General features: G+C 40.5%; 1 protein-coding gene across 4 annotated transcripts in view; it reads left to right on the forward strand.

Moving 5' to 3' along the window:
- Positions 1-2,534: 2,534 nt before the first annotated feature.
- PATJ (PATJ crumbs cell polarity complex component) overlaps positions 2,535-22,684 on the forward strand; it is a 154,955-nt gene continuing 134,805 nt past the window's right edge. For all 4 annotated transcript variants that reach the window (XM_042806676.1, XM_042806695.1, XM_042806687.1 and 1 more), the window contains exons 1-9: positions 2,535-2,602; positions 8,606-8,661; positions 8,744-8,910; positions 10,636-10,827; positions 12,189-12,328; positions 14,105-14,303; positions 15,956-16,084; positions 17,712-17,924; positions 21,646-21,748. In XM_042806676.1, coding sequence (XP_042662610.1) covers positions 8,640-8,661; positions 8,744-8,910; positions 10,636-10,827; positions 12,189-12,328; positions 14,105-14,303; positions 15,956-16,084; positions 17,712-17,924; positions 21,646-21,748 — 1,165 coding nt within the window. In that variant the 5' untranslated portion in view covers positions 2,535-2,602; positions 8,606-8,639. The remainder of the gene's footprint in view (positions 2,603-8,605; positions 8,662-8,743; positions 8,911-10,635; positions 10,828-12,188; positions 12,329-14,104; positions 14,304-15,955; positions 16,085-17,711; positions 17,925-21,645; positions 21,749-22,684) is intronic.

Raw genomic sequence — 22,684 nt, forward strand, 5'->3', positions numbered from 1 at the left:
ACGGCGCGCCCACCTGCCCTTACTTAAGATGTCAGCCGCAAGACGCTCCGCCTTGGTTCTGGGCCCCGGGCGGTGTGGGGCGGGGCGGGGCTTAGCGGCTTCTCTCGGCAGCGGGTAGCGGCGGTTGCTCCCGCGTGTTGGCCCTGGGCAGAGGCGAGTCACCCTGGCTGGGAGCGAGCGGTGGGCAGGCCGAGCCCGCTGAGGGCACGTCCCGGGAGGAGAGGTGAACCCTCCCTGCTCTTCCAAATACCGAAACCGTAACTGTGGCCCACCAGGTAAAATTCTTACCTCTGGTGGTGTTGGTACCTGTGGGTGTCTCTGGCGTTGTCTGCAGTTTGCCGAGTGCTTTCAGAAGGATTTTTAAAAGCCCAGGAGAGGTGGAAGGGTTGGCCTGTGTTGCTCTTGCAGCCTGCTGGCACCTGCTGAACCACGGGTGGCAGCCAGGTGGGCCTTGAAATTGTTATCCTATTTTCATGTGAAGGTGTATTGTTAAAAATGATTTTTGTTTTATTTTCAAAAATGAACACGAAATGCCTGGAGCATTCAAGCTTTTATCTTCATCAGCGTTGGTGTTTTGAAAGGTATTTTGTGGTGATGACCAGGCTTTTCTCGCTTCCTTGAAGTTTTTCGAATGTTTTGCTTAAAAAGTGTTATTTTTCAGTTATGAACTACTGGGGATCCTGGATAATTTATAGGAGATGGAGAGACTGTTTGGGGTAAACATGCCCAGGAAAGGCATCACTGCTGTCTTAAGTTTACATCTGCCATAGAAGCATCTCCTAGAAAACAAGTAGGGACCCGGAAAGCAAAAAAGACTGATAGCAGCTCCAAAATAGTGTTGAAGAGAATGTTGTGATTACCCAGCTGTTCTGGGAAGTCCTTTGGTTTTACTGGCCATTATTTTGGTGAATTAATTGTGACATATACAAGTCTCAGTACATATGAGTCTCAGTACCAATGAAAGGTTTGTCACAGTCCCAGATATTCAAAGAATCAGTAAAAACATGGATTTAAAAATGTGTGGATGGCTGACAAAGAACTCAGCCAGTAAAGTGAAATATTGCCATCTAACAGCTTTTTGGGAGATTTGTGTAAACTAAATTGGCAGTCTAGAGTTCAGGAGACAAAGTATGCAAATGAAAATTGATACTGTTTTCAGCAACTGGAAGCGAAAGGCCAGGGCCAGAGTGCACTCTGTAATGAACTCAGCCCTCCAAGATCGAGACTGAGGTGCACTGATGAGAGAAGTGCTTGGCTCTTTTGTCTGCAGTGCATCTCTCAGATGGATAAATACACGACTCGCTGTTCATCACTGTCAAGAAAATTGTCACTTCTCACAAGCGCTACATTAATTAAAATTGAGAGTAAGGACTGGGAAGTTAGGCATTTGCAATCTGAATTTTTAAAAAAGGAGGATGAAATTATATGTTCTTAGCGTGTTGCATGCTCTAGTGCAACTGCTGTTGCTTAGTAAAACAAAACAGGCACTAGAATGAGGGGAAATCAATCCAATCCTAAGTTAGGTAAAATTAATTTCCAAATCTTTTTGAAGCCCTTATCCTATGCAACTAGCAGGGCTATGGAAGATCTGCTGCAGGTCAGCTAGTGAAACAGTGTAGCAGAATAAAAATTATTTTTGTAGAGTTTCATTTGGCCATTTTATGTGTGTGTACATATATATCTTTAAAAAAATCTGAAAGCAGACTAACATGCAGGTTTCGGAGTTAGAAAGCACCCGTAATTCCCATGGTTAACTTCAACTAAACTGGTGCCTGTTTGGTACTTTGTGACTAGCAGTAGGAAAACTTTGCTTTTATTGCCGTCCCAGGCACTATGATGTCTCTTGGAGAAGGCACAGGTAACGTGGTGTGTTTTGGAGAGCTGGGAGAGGCGATGTGCATCATGTTTGGTGCTCTGTGGGGAAGGATGACAACCCCATCAGAGTCCCTGTCCTCCCACTATGTGTGCCGTTCCCTTCGATGTGGAAGTGGTAGGGGCTGTGCTGCTGAGGCTAAGCACAGCTTGCCTCACCTTCGTGGGGAGTTCAAAGCAGCTCTGAATTTGTTTGGACACCAATTCACTGCAGAGGAGTGAAAAACAATTTTTTTTACCGTGTCTACGTGCACATTTTGCCCTCACTGGGGAGTCTGGCGGTGATGACGACAGGTAGGCCTATGATTTATAAATACACCGGCAGGTCAGGAGCATCTGAAAACTGAGTTGGCTTTTAGGCTCGGCACTTCACAAAGTGACCTCCGCTAGCCCCCCCTGACCAGTCCTCTTCGCCAGCTTCAGCGCCGAGCCTCAGCCTGCAGCCCGCACCCCCCCACACAAGCACAAGGGCCGGGCTCTGCCTTTCCCTGAGCCTTCAGGCCGCCCGTTGCGCCTTTTCCACCGCCGACACCTGCGGGCCTGTCGCCGCTCGGCCGTTTCCCCCCCCCCCCCTCCTCGCCCCGGGAGGCGGCTCTCCCGCCGCGCCGGCTTCCTGCGCCTCAGGTGAAGGCGCGATCGCCTTCCCCCTCCTCCCCGCTTCCCGCTTCCGCCCAGGTGAGAGCCGGCGGCCATCGCGCCGCTCCGACCGCCGCCGCCTCCCCGCCTGCAGGTACAGCGCGGCGGGGCAGCCCCGCGCCCGCCCCCCCCCCCCCGGCCCCTCCGCCTCACCAGCGCCCCCAGCGCTGAGGGGACCCCGCCGCTGCCCCCCCCGAGACTGCCGGGGCTGCGATTTTCGGCTGGGGGCTGCAGCCGCCGGGGAAGGGCGGGGGGGGGGGGGGAGGAGGGCGGCTCTCGGCGTGCGCCCCGCTGCCCCGGGAGCCTTAACTGTGGTGTTTGGGATGGGGGGGGGGGGGGGGCGTCTCCCCTGGCAGGTGGAGTCAGTTTGCTGTGAGGGCTCTTCTGGAGGAGTTTTAATTCCTTCTCCCAGACACAGAGGCTCGGCGCTGGCGCTTGGTTGTGGCGTAGATCCTCGGGAGAAGCGTTTTCTACCGTCCCCTCGCTTCCTCAGCGCCTGACCCCGTATCTCGATGTGAACCACCACCACCGTGGTCAGGATACCAGCCTGTGCTTGCCCAGAGATCCCCACCTTGAAGCCCTTTAGGTTTCACGCACCGGGGGCCTCGGTGGATCCCTGACACCCCCGGTAAAGGCTGGGGAGAGCTGCACGGCTCCCGGTGCCGGGTGAAGGCTTTCCAGGGCACAGGAGTCATCTTCAGTGTGGTGGTGGTGTGCAGTTTCCATGGCTTGGAGAGGCTGTGTCATGACAAAGAAGGGAGGCATTAGGGAAGTAACGCACCATTTGCAACACCTTCCGTCAGTGCCTGTCAATTCAGAGATTCTTAACAAGGCAGTTTTTTACTCGGTTTAGGGGTGATTAACAGGAATGCGGTTCTTTTGTGCTCCTTGTAAATTTCTGAAGCTTAGAAATTCAGCATGGTTCCAGGTCTAAAGGCTCTGTTCCTCCGTGAAGTGATTTGTTGATCATGTGCACTGTCATCGTAGTAACTTTAGGATTTATTGGCTAATTTCCATAGAATATGACAATATTCAGGTCTTGGAAACGACTTTTCCACGAGCTTTGTGAGAAGAGGTTTATGAGACCATGTTATTGCTCCATGGAGAGTGGCTTTAGCGTGAGCTCACCCTCCTATTAGACATCAGAGAACCCATGCCAGCTCTTCCCTGGAGGCTGAAGTTTGCAGGAATTCAGGTTCTACTTGTTAAAAGTTAGCATGCCTTGAGAATGAGTAAGGCTCCTCTTGATCTGTATGGAGACTGGTAATCCCAGATGCAGAGTTGTTTGGGTTTTTTTTGCTTTTCTCATCTTGTGGTCACTAATCATATGTAACAACAGAACAGGATCAGTTTGCCCATGGAGTAGTATTTGGTATTTAACAATGTTTAGCTTTCACCTTCTTTAACCTGGAAATGTGTGGTATGTTTGTGTTTAGGTACTCAGCACTGTTTGGTTGTTTCCTTCTTTCAAGTGCCTGGAGCAGTGAGTGTGCCCTCTATAGCACTTTCTGTAAATACTTTAGCATTACACAGAACAGCATGTTTTGGTGGTTTCATCTAAAAGGTGTGTGCATGCTAAGCTTGGTTGGACTGAATTCTGTGCGCTACCAGGATGGAAAACTGAGTATAAAGTGTAGGACAGCAAAATACGTGTTGGAATAGTGTTGTTTTTTTCACAGTACATAGTTGCTTGACGGTGTGTAAATGATACAGTTTTTAAAAATCTGAAGTTACAGGTGATGCTGTGTGAGGACAATTTAGGATTAAGGTCACACTAACATGCTGTTTTCCTGCTATTTTGCCTTTATCAAATTTTAAACTCTTTGGTCTGAAATTTCCCAAGTCAGAGATCTCTCTGATAAAGAAGATGACATGCACTGTATCGGTCACTCCTGGTAAGAGGGCCAGGAAAAATTACAACTGCATTGGTGCAGAAAGGTGACTTTGGATTGGGTTGTACCCTTGGCTGTTCCCATGACAGGCTGCTCAGATTGGCCATGTTAGAAGCCTTTGAAAAATAGCAGCAGTTACCACTTGTGCGTTCAGGATTTGTGGCGTTTAATGTCCCAAAAGGGACAGTTAATGCCCCGAAAGCCTAGCCAGGAAAGCCTCCGAGGAGGCAGGACTTTCCCTGCAGGCATATCTCCTGGAAGGACAAGAGGTTGTTGGAGGCCAAGTTGAAGGATGTAGGGCAGAAGCGGTCGTAGTTCTTAGGTGGGTGGGGAGAAACAGGCAGAAGAATCTCTTCTGGCTAAACTGGGTCCTCCTCCAGACCCCAGCAGAAAACCCCTTATTTCTGTCTTTCAGCAGCTCTTTGGGGAGGGCAGGTGTTTGTCAAGGCCACGGCCAGGGGTGTCATGTTCCCCTCTGGCTCTGGGATGTGCCAGGTTGAGCACCCCATGTCTCCGTGCAAGTGGCAGGCGTCTGGCAGGGGAGTGATGGCAATGGAAGACTTAAACCTTTCAGCTCTTCTGATGACCTCTGCTGGCATCAGCATGGGGGAATTCCTTTTCTCTTAGTCTGCTTTTGAAGAAGATCCAAGTCTTAGGATTTCATACAAAACCTTATGAAACTTTCCCCGCTCCCTATGATGCATTGAGTTCAGTTCTCAAAAGTGAAGACAGTAAAAACCCAGATGCAAGCTGTGTTGAAGTGTGGGGTTCTTTCTGTTGTTAGAAGCCACTGAGCTTTCTGAAATTCATTATTTTTTCAACGATTTTACAATTACGTTGGGAGTTGTGACATAGATTTTGAACTGAAGTTTGCAGTTTTGTCTACCAATAAGATAAGTGGCTGTAGAGATTGGAGAATGGAGCTAAGGAAGCTGAATGTGGAGTGGGTGCACTGATTTTAACAAGACAAACCAAAGTGTTTTGGATCCCACCTCAAGATTATCGCCTAGGAATGGACTTCCTAATTTAGCAACTGTCTGTTGACACCTTGCTTGAATTTAGCATCACTGTTTGGAAATCATTTAACAATAAGCTGTTTGGGTCCCCAAACGTAAACAGCTCAATAGTGTATGGAGTTCTGTGTTTCTCTGGTACCCAAAAGCTAGTCTTAGAGACCTGTCCTCAATTATACATTACTTGAAAACTTTAAATTAGTTTATATTTTCAGGGATCCTCTCACACCAGAAGGAGATGTTTACTTTAAAATATAGCACACTTCTCCCCCCCCACCCCACACACACTATTTTTATGGAAGAAAGGAGAACAAAGAAATAGTGAGGGTGGTTTTAACATACTGCACACACACACACAAATCTTTAAAAACCATTGCAAGCTGGCTGGAGGCCAGCTTTGATCACGAGGAATCCCAAAGTGCTGTGTAAACTTGAACTGTTATACGAACTGTACCTGAGGTCCACTTTGGCGTCCACCAGCACAGAGTGGTCTGCAATGGCTCTTAGCAATGCTTTGAAGCAGCTCAAGCAGGAAGCTGAAACTTTCTTTAAGCTTTCCCCCCCCCCCCCCCCCTTTTCCACCTCCTTCTCCAGGGGACTTCTGCCTAGATGGAGCCTAGATCTCTTACCTACATTTTTCGGCTTAAATTTTTCTTTCTTGGATCTGTACCCATCGTCATAATTGCTATTGTTACACCCGCTGTAATGGAAAAAAGATTAATCTTGGAGACTGTCAGCGCGGCACTTTGAGGCTGTTTTTTGAATGACGCAGGCTGTTTCTCATGGTGCAGTTTGCCAGTGCAGCTGAGCTGCTGCAACCGCTAGCTGCTGCTGCAAGGTGTGGTCCCGCTTCCCCAGCACTTCTTGGCCCCCTCCTGCGTGCCAGCGCTGGCAGTTGAGAGCTAACTGGGCAGAAAGCTCACCCTACCAAAATGTGAAGGTTTTTTCTGCGTGTTTAGCTCCTTGTTCCAGCTCACTATGGGATCAGATGAATGAGTGCAAGCACAGATGGGAAGGGAAGAACAAAATGCATGAAAGAGGGTTGGAGAGCTGGACCAGCCTCTTGGCTTCAGCTATTAGATGGGCATGGTGCTGTCAAGTCGTCATTATTTCCTGCCATGCTGGATTTCTTTTCTGGGTCTAATCTTTTCTTCGCCCTACTGCTGGTTTAGAGGTGTTTCAAGCCACTTTTCCTCACAGGAGTTATTTTGCATCCCTTTCTGATGTTGGTTTGCTTGCTTTAGGTTTTTTTTCCTCTTTTAACTGCTGATGTGAGGTAGAAAAAGAGAGGAGGAAAGTGAATGGAAGGAAGTTAAATTGGGAATAAAGAACAAATTTCCATACTCTTTGTTCTGTTTTGTTAAGATTCATGCAGTATTTTTAGTCAAGGAGATTAAGTTTTGTCTTTTTGGTTTAGATGAAGACTGAGGAGTCTATAAGGAAATAGTATTTTCATCTGTTCTTCAGAATCAGATCTCAGCACAGAATCAAAGGCTGCTGTGCTCTTAGAAGTGTTTTATTTCAAATGGAAAAGAAAATAAAGCTACAGCACTTACAAAAGTTCAGATGCATTCCTGAGAATCTTTCAGGGGTTCTATTGGTTTGCTGCTTCAACTTTTGCTATGAGTTTGATTTAAAATGACCTCCTAAATCTGTTAATAGTCTCGCAAAGCAATTCATTTTACTTGGCCCTTGGTGGAAACCACGCAAACCCACCAAGTTCTTCAGGAATTCCTCCAGGAGCCAAACCTGCTCAGATACAGTAAAGGGTACATAAATCTGAAATTGTGGTTTGTGACATACCTCCAGTTTTGGTTTGTTTTTTGTTTTCTGTTTGTTTTTTTTTTTTTTTTTTTCCATTAGTAAATCAACTTAATCTGACTCTTCAGGAGAAGAGAAGCTATTCACCTGCCTAGTTAATATTTTATTAAATATAACAGTGTCCTCCCAGAACTCAAGATGTTTTCAGTGTGAGCACAGACAGCATCAGAGGCAGAGCTGAAAGGATCAAAGGTCCTGCTGGGAGAGAGCCCCTGGGATGTGCTTATGCTGATACTACATTCAGATGCATATGACCCTTTCCACTCTGGAACTGTGAGATTTAAAAAGTAAATACAGAGGGGGTTTTTAAATATATCTATATATATGGTTATTTTTGTTCCAAAATAATTCCAAATATATTATTGTGAAAATACACAGTTATATACTGGGTAGAGTTAAAATTATGTACGTTGTGCTATTGAATGGCTGACTTCTTTCAGAGGAGCTTGTATTAAGTGAATAAACCTTGTTTCTCATGCATGTTTTGGTATTACTGCCTTGATAGATTTCAGAATGACAGGCTCCACATCAGTGTAATAACATGCAAGTAAGGGTACAAATTTATCATCGCTGCTAATTGCAAGTCTGTTGTTTTTATACTGCCATCTAGGCCTCAGCCCCAGTTGGAGACCTGTTCTGTTTGACATTGTAGAGGAACGTGATAAAGGATATTCTGCTCCTCAAAAGCTTGTCATGTATATAGAAAAGAGACAGGCAAGCTCACACAGGGGAAGAGAACGGGCTGCTTTCACCTGTTCAGCACCGGGGCTGCGATTAGAACTGACCTCCCTTAGGAACGTGTTATAATAGGGATAGATTTGGCTAATTTGGAGCCTTAATGCTGTGCTGTCTCACGAGTGGAAGGAACTTCATTGTTCTATAGGGAGGTGCAAGGTTTCACCTACATTGCCATGCAGCAGGGCTAAGCTATCATTATAAGAGTATTGTCTACAAATAATTGGGTGGAAAGTATCTTTTCAATAATAGGAAGATTTTAGCTCTATGTATATTTGAAAAGACCACAACTTTAATGTCCATATTCAGAACAATTCGGTTGAACGTAGATGTGTCTCAGTTTTCTTGGCCAATGCTTGTTTTTATAACCTGCATTTTTACTCATATTTGAAAGGGTTGTTCATATTCCTTCCTGCGTGTGAAAGGAAAAGTTGAGGCTGCAGTGCAACTAGCTATATTGAGAGCTTTGTTGAATACTTGGGGTAAACAACAGGGGGTAGTAGTATTTTTTTGTTAAGTTTGATGTAGTTAGCTTAGTATTTTATTATTGCATTTGTTGACCGTGTATCTCTTAGTATTCTGTTTGGATATATAATTTATTAATTTGCCTTTTTTTTTTTTTTTAACCTCATCTAGGTTATTCTGAGTAATTCCAAAAATAGCCTTCAACATGCCTGAAAATCCTGCTGCAGGTATGTAGTCTGAACAGGACTACTTTTGTTAAGCAGTGAGAAATTAAGCTCCATTCCTAACATGTACTACTTTGTGGTGCAGATAAACAGCAGGTGCTGCAGATCCTTGATCGTCTGCAAGCAAAACTGTGTGAGAAAAGAGATTCCCAACATAATGAAAACCTGACTGTTTTACGTAACACACTCAGGAGCCCTTTGTTTAACCAGATACTGACTCTCCAGCAATCCATCAAGCAGCTGAAGGAACAAGTGAGTGTAAAATTACAGTTGTTGGTGTAATAACTGTGGTGAACTTGGAACTTAAAACAGGGTGTGTAGGTGTGTGTGCGTTAATGAGGGCACTCTCATTAATAAGGAGTGACTTGGTGTGAGTGAATGTTGGGCTTTTTTTTTTTGGGGGGGGTTAAGTTAGTATCTACAGAGTCACTACTGAAATGAGAAGTGGTATTGCAACAAACAGGTCATGGGGCAACATGCTTTGAAAGGGATGAAGAAGAAGGCAGGCATTGAGAACCACATCAGTTGGGGGAAAAAAGCATCTGCAAAAGACATCAGCTGTAGTACTTTGAGTTCTGAACACAGTTGGAACCAGGATCCTTTGTTTTTCACGGAAGCTAAATACTGTTTATCAGCTAACTGGCATCATCTTTTCTCCTTAAGAGACATCATGACTTAGTTCCTGCTGACTTGTACAAGAATGGTTAATCTGTTTTGGGAAATAAAATCTAGAAAATCACTCCTGAAGATTTGCCAAGCTCTTGTGCAGACATACTCAAGCTAGCTTTAAAATTACTTGGCTCCAGCAGTGGAAGGAACTTGTGTGGATTAGTTTATAATGCGAGCTGACACTTAGATTTTGTGGATGTGGGCATCAGTGACACATCTGCATGAACAGGTCTCACCGAGCAGTTAGCAAAGTCAGGCTTAAACTGATTTAATACAAGGGCCTAACTTGGCATACCTGAAGCAGCGTCGATCCCTTCTCTGCTGTTACTGCACCAGCCCAGCTGCAGATATCGTGGGGTGGGTGTCAGGGGGATGAGGCCACCTTGCTGTCACTGCCAAACGTACTGCATGTGTTCCTGCCTGGGTGGCATGGTAGTGGTTGTGCCATTCATTCTCCTTTCTTCCCATGTTCACATAGGTGCTGCATCTGTTTCTGTTCCTTCCAAAGCTTGGATGTATGTCAACAAGCTATTAAAAATATATAAAAATGCAAATATATCTAAAATCATACTTTGTGACTGTGGCATAATGGGTTTTATATCCAGAATGTTCAGAATTATCATATCTGGAAAACACAGGTTTTCTTTAAATTCTTTTTAAGCATGTTTCTCATGAGCGATCTCATTCAGGATAGGATTTTTCAGTTTACAATGTCGTGCTGGGAATAATTCTGCTTTTCTTCATTATCTATCAGGACTAGAAATTGGACTGCAAGTTCCAGCAATGATAGCATGTTCAGTGGTAGTTTGTACCCTAGGCTCTCTCTGGGGAGGAGATAATATAGACCAGGCCTTTGGCTCCTCAGTGCCTAAGTGACTCTTAAAAAATTTGGATTCTTGTTCCAAAATTTTCTAGGTTTGCTTGGCAGTTGCAACAGTGCTTGAGTGACTCTTTAATGTTTAGTGATTTTTGAATGTGCTGTTTCTGGAATATCAGGGTAACAGGAGGATAATGGGCATGGGTAGGGGAGAAGCATGAAAGAAATGGAGAAAATGAGTGGAGGGAGAAGCAGCTGAAACTTTCAAGGAAATTTCCTTCTGAAAAACAGTCTAAACTTGATAAGGTACCTTGGTTATAGCTTATGCAGTAACATTGCCTAATTTGTACGGGTGAGTATATTTGTGTGAATAGGCATATATGAACATATATATGCTTGCTTTTCCGTCAGTCTTCACACAAAATGATGTATGTGGAAAACTGCTCTTTTGTTTTTAATAGTATTTCTACATCTTTGTTCATTTTCAACAGCTCAATTATATGCCTCCTGACCGTTCAATAGATTTTGATTTTACTAAGAGAGGGCTCCTAGTGTTTGCTGACAGATCAGTTGCTACTGGGAGCGTGTATACACCTTGCAGTTCACCTGAACCCAAAGCATCTACCTTCACTCCAAACCTGGGAGTTAATGAATTTAAAACAATCATCCAACAGATGGCAAAGGTAAGGCTATCAGGTTTAGTGAACCAAACTTCTTTTCCTTTAATGTCAAAATTTTTCTTGCAGGCTTTTGGGGTATATTTTCAAACATGCTCTTTTGTTGTGTTTCTGGGAGTGTGGTGCCTCCTAGCCAGTAAGAGAGCAGAAGTGCTGAGAATAACTTTTCCCTGTGAAAGATAATGTCAGCAGTGGAAAGTGGTTTGGTGGTTTGTTTGTTTTTTCTTTCTTTGTCTTTTTTTTTGTCTGACTTTCTACAGAACACACCAGTGTAGAAAAGAAAATTCAGTTGCCAGAAAACATTTTTCGTATTTGATGGCACTTATTTGAAAGTGTACATTTTCTGCAGAAACTTGTTTTGATCAAGAGACCTATTTTATCAAGTACATTTTAAATTGGAAATGTGCCAACTTTGTTAATACATGAACAGTGCAAATGATTAAAAGAACTGGCATGTAGTATTTTATTTAACTCTTCATTTAGTGTGTCTAACTTTGCCAGACAGATGCTGATTTCATTAACCTGTGATGTAGCATGTACCAGATGCTTATGGAAGTTGTACAGGTGCAGACATCCACCCATGTGGGATTGGCATTTATACCACAAATGTATTTTTCTGTGTTACTTTGAACCATTAATTTAATTGGTTAGTCATGCCTTTCTATATTAAGTAACTGTTGCTAATTGACTACCTTAATGTAGCTGTAATACTTTGAGCGTAACTCTTCTCATTAGTGTCATTAACTCATCAGATAAAAAATTTAGCAGCAAAGACTGCACATTATTTTGGATAAACCAGCTGTGATAGCAGTGCATTCTCTAAGTAGTATTTCCCAGTAAACAACCCGAGAAATCTTGTTATTGGAACTGAAAAGCAGGCAGTCACAAAAGCAAACTTTTTTTAGCATTAAGTGTGAAGTTGCAGGGAGGGGAAGGAAATTAATTTCTTTATTTAAAAGCTACAATCTTTTGAACGCACACCTAAAAATCAGCATTAAAAGCAAGGGAGCCAAAAGACAAGTAATTTATTTTAGCTATGCAGCATTTCCAGAAATCCCAAACATATTGCTCTAGACAGCACTTCGTTCATAGTTTTCATCCAGTTTGGAATTCATCTCATAATGTGAATGAAGTGTGAAAGCAGCTCTTAAATTCCCTGAGGTTTCAGAACCTCAGAGTGCTTGCATATCCAATACTTTGCTATATTAAAAATAATAAATGGAGGAGCTTTTATAGAAATAACATATTCAGTATTTTGCCTTTGTTTAGTCTTAGGAGGAGAATAATTCTCCCAGTGTTCATAAATTTTAAACTACCTCATTCTATTGCATTAAAAATTAGTAAATCAATTTTTTCTGTTTTATTAGGGGAGACAAATAGAATCAATAAAGATTGAAAAGCCTTCTGTTGGAGGTCTTGGATTTAGTGTGGTTGCCCTAAAAAATCACAGCTTGGGAGAAGTTGGTATCTTTGTCAAAGAAGTCCAGCCAGGAGGCATAGCTGACAGGTGAGATCTTTCTAAGTGTCTTGGAAAATTGCAGTATTTCCATGAAGGGAAAAGTCACGACTTTCATGTTGAAAACTCTGTCAGACTAACATGTTTGTCTGGGTTATCTGGTGGAATATTTTGTTGGTGGTATCTTGAATTTTGGCTTTTCAACTAAATGGACTCATGTTTTGAGGATCAGATTTTCAGATGAGTTTTAAATATCCGAGCCATTCATAAATGGAATTTCCAGAAATCATGACTCACTCGAGAGAATCTTCAGTACTGATTAAAAAACAAAAGAAAGCTCAGAAAAGAATACAAGAAATTAGCCTCCGTTTGAATTTTTGTGCTGTGTCCCTGAAAGATTCTTTTTTCCCCCTTGTTTCTTTATTTATGTGCCTATGACAATGCCCTATTTATAGTTGGTTTTACTGTTTGTTTCCTGTGGAAATTTAGATCCAGTCCTCCCGACAGATCCCTGCACAGATGTCATCATAGAATCAAGGCTTCAGGCAGTTTTGTCCCGTATTGTCTCTGGATTTTCACCCAACAACAAAAGACAGAGCAATCCTTTAAAAATAAAATGTGATTGTAAAACCACAAGAGTTGGCATGAGACAAATACAGTGCTTGGAATTATGTTTCAAGAAAATGTGTCTAGATTTCAAGTCATTGGTGTCACTTTTTAAATAACACATGTCAGGAAGTGCCAACACAGGATGACAAAAAGAGTGGGGAGAGGTTGGAATGATAATGGCTATGGGCCCACAGAGAACACACCAGAGAACACTTAAAGAAAAGCATATTAGGCTCTTTCAAAGTGGAGACAGATGGACTGATCCGGATGTCAAATGAGGGTGAATATCTCACTTTAGGATTTGATGACCTGCTGCTCACTTTCTTTGATGAGAGAATCTGAAATATGGTTAGTGCTTGAAGAAAGTGATTTCTAGAAAACATCTTAAACATTGCATGATAAAAAGGAAGTTTAAAATGCATTAGTTAAGATGTGCAGTTACATTGTTTTGGAGTTTATAAATTTCCCCAGCATGCTTCCCATTTTGCATCTGAGACAAGATCTCCTGGAGACCTTTTTTGGATTCCTACAGAGCTTTGAAGGCAGTGTCTGTCTATGTAACAGTTTGGTCTCATGCTCCGAATGAATATTTAACAAAGGAGATGAGTGATGGTTTCTCTCGTCACAAATCTAAATTAATTGCTAGGGTGAATTAACTGTGAAATTTATATTATCTCAAGATATAGGTTGAACTGTGTATTGCTTGAAGAAAGTTTGATGTCTGAAGTTTGATACTGTAAATTTTGACTAAATTATAAATATGCAACTCTTCAATCTGTAAATAATGATACAAAACAATATCATAGCCCGAGCTGTGGCTACTTAAATACAGTATCATGTAGTGCTAAACATAATGAAGAATATTTCCTAGTTCTTTGTGCAACTACAAAAATAAACTTATTTTCTGCCCTGTAATTCATTATCATCGAGAAGGGATGAGGGAATTTCACTGCATTTTGGATAGAAGCAAAGGAAAAAGTTGAGCACATACCTGTACCATGATAAAGTTGGAACAAAATACGGCTGGGCAGTTCAGTGAAGTGAGGATTGCATGTAGTTTGTATGTTGGTGAAGACAGTCTAATAATCAGATTTTTAAAAATATATAAATATTTAGCCTTGCACAACTGTGTATTTTGTAGGTTTGTATGTAAATCATACAAGCCTGTTGTGAAGTCTCTATGCTGCGTTTTAAAGTTGCTTTTACTGTTTTGTTAAGGGATCAAAGACTGAAGGAAAATGACCACATACTGGCCATTAATTGCACCCCATTGGATCAGAACATTTCCCATCAGCACGCTATTGCCCTCCTCCAGCAATCCACAGGATCTCTACATCTGGTTGTTGCTAGGGAGCCAGTTCAAGGAAACAGCAGAACTTCGGCTGTCTTATTAAGTGATATAAATCCACCTGAGACTGTGAGTTGTTGTAATACTGTCAAAATCAGATTTTGAACTATGCTGGATATTTTTTTGTGGCTGTGTTTGTGGTAGCAAGCTTTACATGTAGGGATTTTTTTTTCCTTTAATCAGATTTTGTGTGTGATGACATTTCATTTAGACTGATCGTGCAGTAAGTATAAGGCTTCCACTGCAAAGCTGCATGAAATTGTATATAAAATAGATCCTGGGTTTTTATGGGATAGCAGAAGCTTTAGTAGATCAACATATTCTAAGCAGCAGGGTCTGGGCTGGGTAAAGCAGTTTATGAGTATACCCAGCTGAAACCTACTTGCTCAGCAATTAAAGATGCTCGCACTACATCTTAAGAGTGTAAACATAACCTATCATTTCAAGCACTGCTTGAAATATCCCCAGCAATTTAAACTTAAACTGCTCAAATCAGAAAGCATTGTCTTTGTTTTAAAAGCAAAAAGCATCTGTTAAAGAACCTCTCAATCCGTTTATTTATCAGGGTTGGTTTTTATCTGCAATTTATTTATTACTGACTGTGAACCCTTTTGTTTTCTTGACCAAGGAGAGATTGTCACAGGGACATGTAATAAGCTAGGGCTGAACTTCCATCTGTGTTCAAACCATATGGACCAGGTGGCTTCGCTGAATTTGGTCGAACTGCACACCTAAATCCAGGGTTTGCAATATTGGAATCTTAATTTATTATGCTTGTAGGTTATGATGAAAATCTGGTTAAGAGCAGTGCTTTTCCTTGTTCTCAGTAATTATTTCCCTCATGATTATTACAGAGCTAGTGAAATCTGAAGGTTTTAGTGGATAATCAATATTGTTTATTGCACTGAAAATTTTAAAGAATTAAACTTTAACTGCTTTTTCATTGAAAGATCTGCACTGAACAGACTAACAAAATAAAATACAAATATATATCTCTACAGGGGGTCTTTAAACTTCTTTTATGATATTTAACTGGCTTTGGCAAAGATTTTCAGTATGCTAATAAATCCTTTATTCACAGAAGACTTAAATCTGCCTACTTTGCTCCATTTTGGTTTCTATGAGATATTAATCTGACAGAAACATTGGCTGGGTTTGGGTTGCTTAACAGCTTTGTTATTTTCAGATTGTCTTGTAGAACATAAGGTCATGGTACAGTGTAGCTTGGAAACATGCTTCCAATTCAGTATGGCAGAATATTGCACTGTGCTATTAATTCAGCATGTACTGGTAGTGTTTAGAGTATGTAAGTGAAATAACAGAAATAAGAATTTGGGCAACGCTAAGTGAAAACTAGGCCAGTGCAAGCTCCTTGCCTCTGTTTTTCTCTGTTTGCAGTATTCTTGATTTATGAAAAGCTAAAGGGATAGCTTTCATTTTGGCAAGAAAGTCTTAAAATTGCTTTTTCTTAGTCAAGCTTTTTCCTAGTATCCTGTTATCCTGAAAGTGAAGGACAAAATGTATGTTTAAAAACAGACGAGAAATCCCCCTGTGTATTTATAAGGAAATGAAGTTGACTGAACAAAATCCAACAGATCTTCAATATGTGGGGTAGAGAGAGAAAATTGCTCTGATTATTTCTCATTGTTCCTCATACATGTGAAAGTGAGAATCATTAAAGATTGACTGAAATGAAAATCTCCTGTTTTTATTAATTGCAGATTCACTGGGGCCACGTTGAAGATGTTGAGCTGATTAACGATGGTTCAGGATTAGGCTTTGGAATTGTAGGAGGAAAGTCGAGTGGAGTAGTTGTAAGAACAATTGTTCCTGGGGGATTAGCAGATCGGGTAATTTGTTATATTATGTCACTTCTTGTTTGATTGTAAAGTATAATTAACTGGTTTTGACGGTCTTAAAATGAACTAATATACTTAAACAAAAGGAAGCTGATAGCATCAAAGTCTGAATGCCAAAATATACTTTATAAATAAATATGTTGAAGGTATGATTGAGAAAAAAGTTAGCACCTGATATGAATTAAGTTGTTTCTCAGATATGCTTTGGTTTTTATAACATTGTTGAACATGCCGAAATTCTGAAAAGTTGTCTAACCTTCTAATATTTTCAGTACTTTTGATATTTTCAGCCTTTGGTCAGTCTGGGAGAGGACAAATACTCTTAATGGATTTATATGTCCTCTGTAGAATTTGGCACATTTGGCTAAAGGGACAATCTCTCCAAATGAATTGTCAGGCAAGAGAATCTGCTCTATTGAAGTAACTGCAGTTAAGTAAATTTCAAGGCTCAGTTTATAGATTGAAGATGTCCTATTAATGAGTTTCGGGAGTAGAACACGTGCGATAGCAAAACAGATTTGGATTTTTAATGTTTTAATGTTTTTAATGTGAATTTGGTCATGATAGGTTACAATATTTGAGGTCTGGAACCCATGCAGACAAGATCTGGTAACGTACGAGAGAGAGAGAGGCTAAGTTACTTCCTCTGGTATAGGATGGAAATGAAAACTGGAGATTCAGAAAGCTTTACTGGAAAATGTTGGCTTTTGCTTGACTGCCTCCCTTTGAACCTGTCATGTATAAATGAGTATTTTTTAATTATTGTGTAGCGCACCTGTTTTGCTGTAAGGAATAAAGTGTTTTGGCTACAAATGAAGCATGTAAGTTAAGAACTCACCACATCATTCTGAGCTGAAGGAGACATCATTAAGAACATGTGAAATAATGAGCACATATACATGTTAAAATTGGATGAGTTTGTAAATGAGTTTGAGTTAGTTCTGGGAATAACTCAACTATGATTGCTGTATAAATCAGTGCACCTAAGGTGGTGGAGCTGTGCTGATCAATACCAGCTGAGGATTTGGTCCTATGAATGCTTGCTTATAGTAGAAATGATGATGTAGGTCATGAATCATAATTATCATGTAAAAAATGGTTTGTGTGGAGTCTTGTTACCTTCAGTGGATTTACTTGCTTGAGTTGGAGCTAGTCTTATAGAAAAGAATTGCCAGGCTAATATAGAAATATTAGGAAAAACTATAAAAAGTCCTAAATCAAAATGCCGTGCTTTTTATTCTGACCCCTGTCCAGTGAGGAGTATTCTGTGAAAGAGCATAGTAACAACCTGTGAGATTATAAAACATTGCTGCTGTCTGTTTTCTCTCAAATGAGAAAAGTAACCACTTCCGTAGGAATAGTGCTGTTCAACTTCTGTATCTTAGCTTTGGAAAGGGTGATTTACCGCTGTTAACTACTGTGGAAAAATCTATGCGTGATTGTGCAAACACTTCCTTGAATTATTTAGTATGTTGCCATGGTAGTCAATTTTATGGTATTTTATTGTATTGGCGCTCATGGCCATGAAGATGCCTACACACAGTTGCAATTTTGTGATGGAAAAGATATTTTGTGTATAGACCGGAAACATTTTTTGCAATTTTATTTATGTTTGAAGGATGGGAGACTCCGGACAGGAGATCACATTTTACAGATTGGAGGGACTAATGTGCAAGGAATGACCAGTGAACAAGTTGCCCAAGTGCTGAGAAACTGTGGCAATTCTGTTAGGATGGTCGTTGCAAGAGACCCAAAGTGTGAAATTATGGAGACTCCACCAGCTCCTCTGAGCTGGCCAGTCAGTACATTACCTTCCTTCCAAAATGGAAATGTAAGTATCTGGTGTCTATTTATGACATTTTTAAGTATGCTTGTGGCTTGTGATCAGAAAGGAGGAGGAGAACAGAGTGTTCTTGAGACCTAAAGCGCTTCTCTTTTGAGTTTCCAGATGTTGTATGTGTGTATTTAAGTGGTCATTATTCTAGCTGTCCTTTCTATAGTTTTTCCCTTTTTCTCGTATGTTATTAATACCTATAATCTTGGGATTGGAATGACCAGCTTTCAGAATTAATTTCAGAGTGGATAATTTAATTACCAAGACCATAAACGTTATCGATAAATGGTACTTTTAGTTCTCCTTCTTAGCTCATTACATTTTTGCTAATCAATCATTTGTAAGTGGATTTAAAACTTGTCTGTGAATTTCCCTAGTCTGAAATCCAGAGCGCCATGGCCACACCAGAATTATTCAGCACAATCCTCTTTTTATGAAACATAAGTGTAATGTTTTCATAGTCTACGCTACTGTCTGTGATAGGAAATATATCTAAAAATTTTGAAACTTGTTTTAGCAAATCTTATCATGGTCATATCAAAGTCTCTTGTTTTTGAAGTCATTCTTTTCAGTTTTGAGTAATTAAAATCAACAAATGCTACACTAAGTGTACAGTAGGTCTCGAAACATAAACAAAGCTGTGCTTGTGTACCATCTGCTACTACTGTGCTGCTTAGATTTAGGTGTAGAATCTGAGTAGCCTTTTCTTTCTTGTCTAGTTTCTTGAATTCTAGTGGAGAGAGCTTTTTTCTGTGTGAAGCACCATTTTTAAAGGTCAGACTAGCAGTCATACTGTTACAAACTCACCTTCTCGTTTATGGGGCATAGTCACTGCAAAGGCAGCCATTAGCTCTGTGTCTTGTGTCTCTCTGCAAGGCTACCGCGGCTGAAGCTGCTAGAAAAGTATTTTAGGTTCTCCTCAAGCTCCTTGTCTCAGAAGAGGGATTGGTGTAATAGGAAATGTGAGTGGCAGAGGGGCGGGAGGGGGTAATCCATGTGCATAAGGTGGAGTCTTAAAAGTGAGCTTGTCTCATACTCTGAAAGAAGGCTTTCCTAGAGAATCAACATCATTATGAAACACTTCTTTTCTGGCTGTATCATATTTTCCAAGGCCCATATTAGGAAAAAATAACATGCTCTTAGTTTTGTTTCCTCTACAAAGTACTGTTTTTCTGGCTTCCCTGCCTCAAAGGCAGGCCTGTTTGTCACTAATCGACCCTGAACTTTGTAGATGCTACAGCCTTTCTAAAACGTTTTTCCTTCTGGATGTCTTTTCAGTGTCCTCCTTATTCCTGTTTTGTAGTTAAGAGGGGGAAAAAAACACATTGCAATTTCATCTACTTCTTTCTGAATGTCATCTATTGTTTTCTGAACTAAATAGTGCCTTCATATTTAGATTTGAAGAAACTTCTCTTTCTGGTGTTGAGAGAGATGCGCTGAAGTGAAGGATAGTGGCTAATCTGAATGTATTTATTAATTTAATTATGATTTTAATGGTCCACCTTTCAGCTTGTGTCTGATTTACAACACAACTTTTTCCTATAATTTAATTTCTCTCTGGTTTCTGAGTACTTTCACTGTCTGTGAGCTTTGGAATAGAAAATACTTCCCTCTTTTTTTGTGAACCAGCAGAAAGACATTTTTAATATATGGTTAGTTTTTTTCAGTTTTATATTAATATTTGGTTTTCTTTAAATTTCTTCGAGAATAACTGAAACTACTTGTGTCTGTGTATGGGCACAAGAAAGCAGTCCTATTATCTGTACTCTCCAAGATACTGACAGCAATGTTAGCAGCCTAACTGTGCTGACTGTACTTAGGACTCTGTACTTTGATTCTTCCAGACTCCACTTCTAATGTTTTTCATTCTACCAGTTACTTAGAGAAAGTTTCTGTAGTGCCAGAGCACTGACTGTGAATGTCTTTTGATTGTCAAAATAGCAGGACTCTCAAGGCCATAGCTCCATTTCAGATGTTGCTATAGGCTTCTCTACTGTTTCGGTTCCCTCTCCTAAAGACGAATGACAGAGCATCAAAGCTTATCTCCATCCCCATCATCCTCTTAGGGAACAATAGAGTTGGAAAGTATTGAATGAGCTTAATGAGTTGGCTACTGAAGAGAGGTGTGTATGATAAGAAAGGAGATAGCTGTCCATTGATTTCTCTTTCAGTAAAAAGTTAAATAGGTACAGCCATAACTTTGGCCTGCTTTTAATATAGGTCCTCCAAAGCTGATATTTGGCAAACATTTGATTAAACTTCACTTTTGTTCACTTTCTTAAGAAATGTTTTCCAGTTTCTCAGTCTACTTTTTGCTGTTGGCAGTCACACTATCCCTCTTGATTTCGTCACTTTAACAGACCTTACTCTGATCATCTTATTTTTGATCTCACTGGGTTGTATCTGATTACTGAAAACAACCAATTTTATGTATTTTAATTTAACCCTTACAATCCCAGACATATGTGCTTGATTGTTTTTCTCTTGGTATCACCAGTGTCTTGAATATGTCCTGTTTGAATTCTGTCCTGCAGTTGTGATTTTTACTTGTCAGAGCAGAGTTGCATAGATATACTGAGGCCAGCTTCGTGGGGACCTTTTTCCATACACTTCTCCAGTGTAAGGTCAGATCATATTGTAATCTTAGCTAGTGGCTTTCATGTTTTTTTTGGTAATTTTAGTAAGCAAAGGGTTTGGAGAACAGGTCACCTTATGTGATTCTCTTCTCAAGTATTGTCTGTTATGAGATGACATCCTATCAGTTCAACAATAAGGCATTTACAAATGAATACTCTCCCTTATTCTGTTAGCCCTTAAAAATAATGTTAATAGAATACAAACTAATGAGTCTTTCGGAGGCTTCCAGTGCTCTTTGCAGTTTGATGACATTCAAATCTGAACAGGCTCATATCAAACTTGTTAAACTGATGTGTGCAAGATTGACTTTTGGAATGGTTTTGTGGTTTGGATTCTAGCATAAAAACAAACAATAAGCTCAAACACTTATCTAGTCTCCCATATTTGTATTTAAGTAGGCAACTGCTTCTGTAGTAGAGATGTGCCAACTATGTACACACATGGTTTCTTTCATTTCAGGGTATAGAACCTCTTGCTGTTTTGAGATCCCTTCCCTGCTTCCCCTCACTTCCTTAGTAGGTGATAACAAGGAGAGATAAGCATCACTGACAGAAATGTGTGATGTGATAGCATTGTATTTATACCCGTTTTTTTTTTTTTTTTTTTGCTTCTTAACTGTCCAGTAGAAAGATCTCAGGCAAGTGGATTCATGACACTGTTTATCAGGGCTAACATATGAAAGGGAAAGAAGAAGTTCTGAGGGTATTCAGAGTTTCTGTTGTTTTGTGGGATTGACTGGGAAGTTTGTTTTACCAAGTGGCAATAGAATTCAAAGGGAAATGGCCCCCAAGCAGTCAAACAAAACCCTTTGTTTTCTATAAAATGTAAATATTATACCTCTGACAGGTATGTGGAGAAAGTATTAGGAAAGAATTTAAGAAGCAACCAAGGACTTCGTGACACCTTATTTCAGCAAGTCTTAGGTATATCTCTTTTGCAAATATGATCCCTCCTAAAATAGGAAAAGCAAAATCACTGCTCACTACTGAAGATCTTAATTCACGTGCAGTATTGTACTGGTACTGAGAGACTGAGATACTTTTTTTTTTTTTTTTTTTTACTTTCTTGTGCTTTACTATAGGATAATACCAACCTTTTTGAGACCTGTGATGTTGAACTTATAAAAAAGAATGGGCAAAGCCTGGGGATAACAATTGTTGGATATGCTGGCACAAGTGATGTGGGTGAGTTCTACAGGATTTAGTAGTCAAAGATGGGGGCTTCTCCAATACCCTTTATTTACCGTGGGGAAAATGGATAGCACTTTTTTGAAACAGTGTAACTTATAAAACCTGTGGAGAAGATATTTGGAGAACTTGTTGCAAAGTGAAATTCAGCCACAAAAAAAAGTTTTAAAGAGTTGTAATTAGCTTAAAAAAAAAAAATACCCTCTTGATGGCTGGACTGTGAATTTTATATGTTTACGTTGTTACTGTGCAAGATGTTAAACTGTAACAGACAGTTCCTGTGTGTACAGACCAACACAGTTAGGTTCCTGTCCACACTGTTCCTTATTTCCCCCCTGCAGTATATAGCACAATTCAGATAGTATATTTTAACAATTTCAGAAACAGTATCGGATGTCTCCTGTTTGCATTAATTTTTGAATGGCATCTTCAGTATGTACAAAACAGCTCAGCATGTGACTTTTGTTTGTTTAATGAATTGGAGGTGTTAAGAGTGGAAATGATCAGTCAGATTAACTAGCCCATCCCTCTGTCAGGCAGGAGGTGCAGAGAATCTTAGCCGTGCGTGATGTGTATGCCACCTTCACAAGATGATGTACTTGTCTTTGGCAGATGGCTGTTTCAGTGTCTGAACTCTGGGAACAGATTAAAATACCTGTGCTAGGGTATGGAGACATGGACTCATTTGGTTTGGTTGTTGGTTTTTTTTTTTGCTAAATCCTCTTTAAATTAGAGTTGCTAACTCATCTTTCAAATACTGGTTCCACAAATGAGTATATCTTCAAAACTGACTCAACTGAATATCTGGTTTTACACAAAGGGGTAGTGCTTTTTATCCCCTCCCCTTTCTCATGGGACTCAAGAAAGTATTCTGGGAATGTGGTGCAGCTGGGCTGGCTCCCCAGCCTTCTTCATTCCCAGAAGATCCTCTCT

This window comes from Tyto alba, unplaced genomic scaffold, assembly GCF_018691265.1.
Source record: "Tyto alba isolate M040663 unplaced genomic scaffold, T.alba_DEE_v4.0 Super-Scaffold_1000006, whole genome shotgun sequence".
NCBI classification, from domain to species: Eukaryota; Metazoa; Chordata; class Aves; order Strigiformes; family Tytonidae; genus Tyto; species Tyto alba.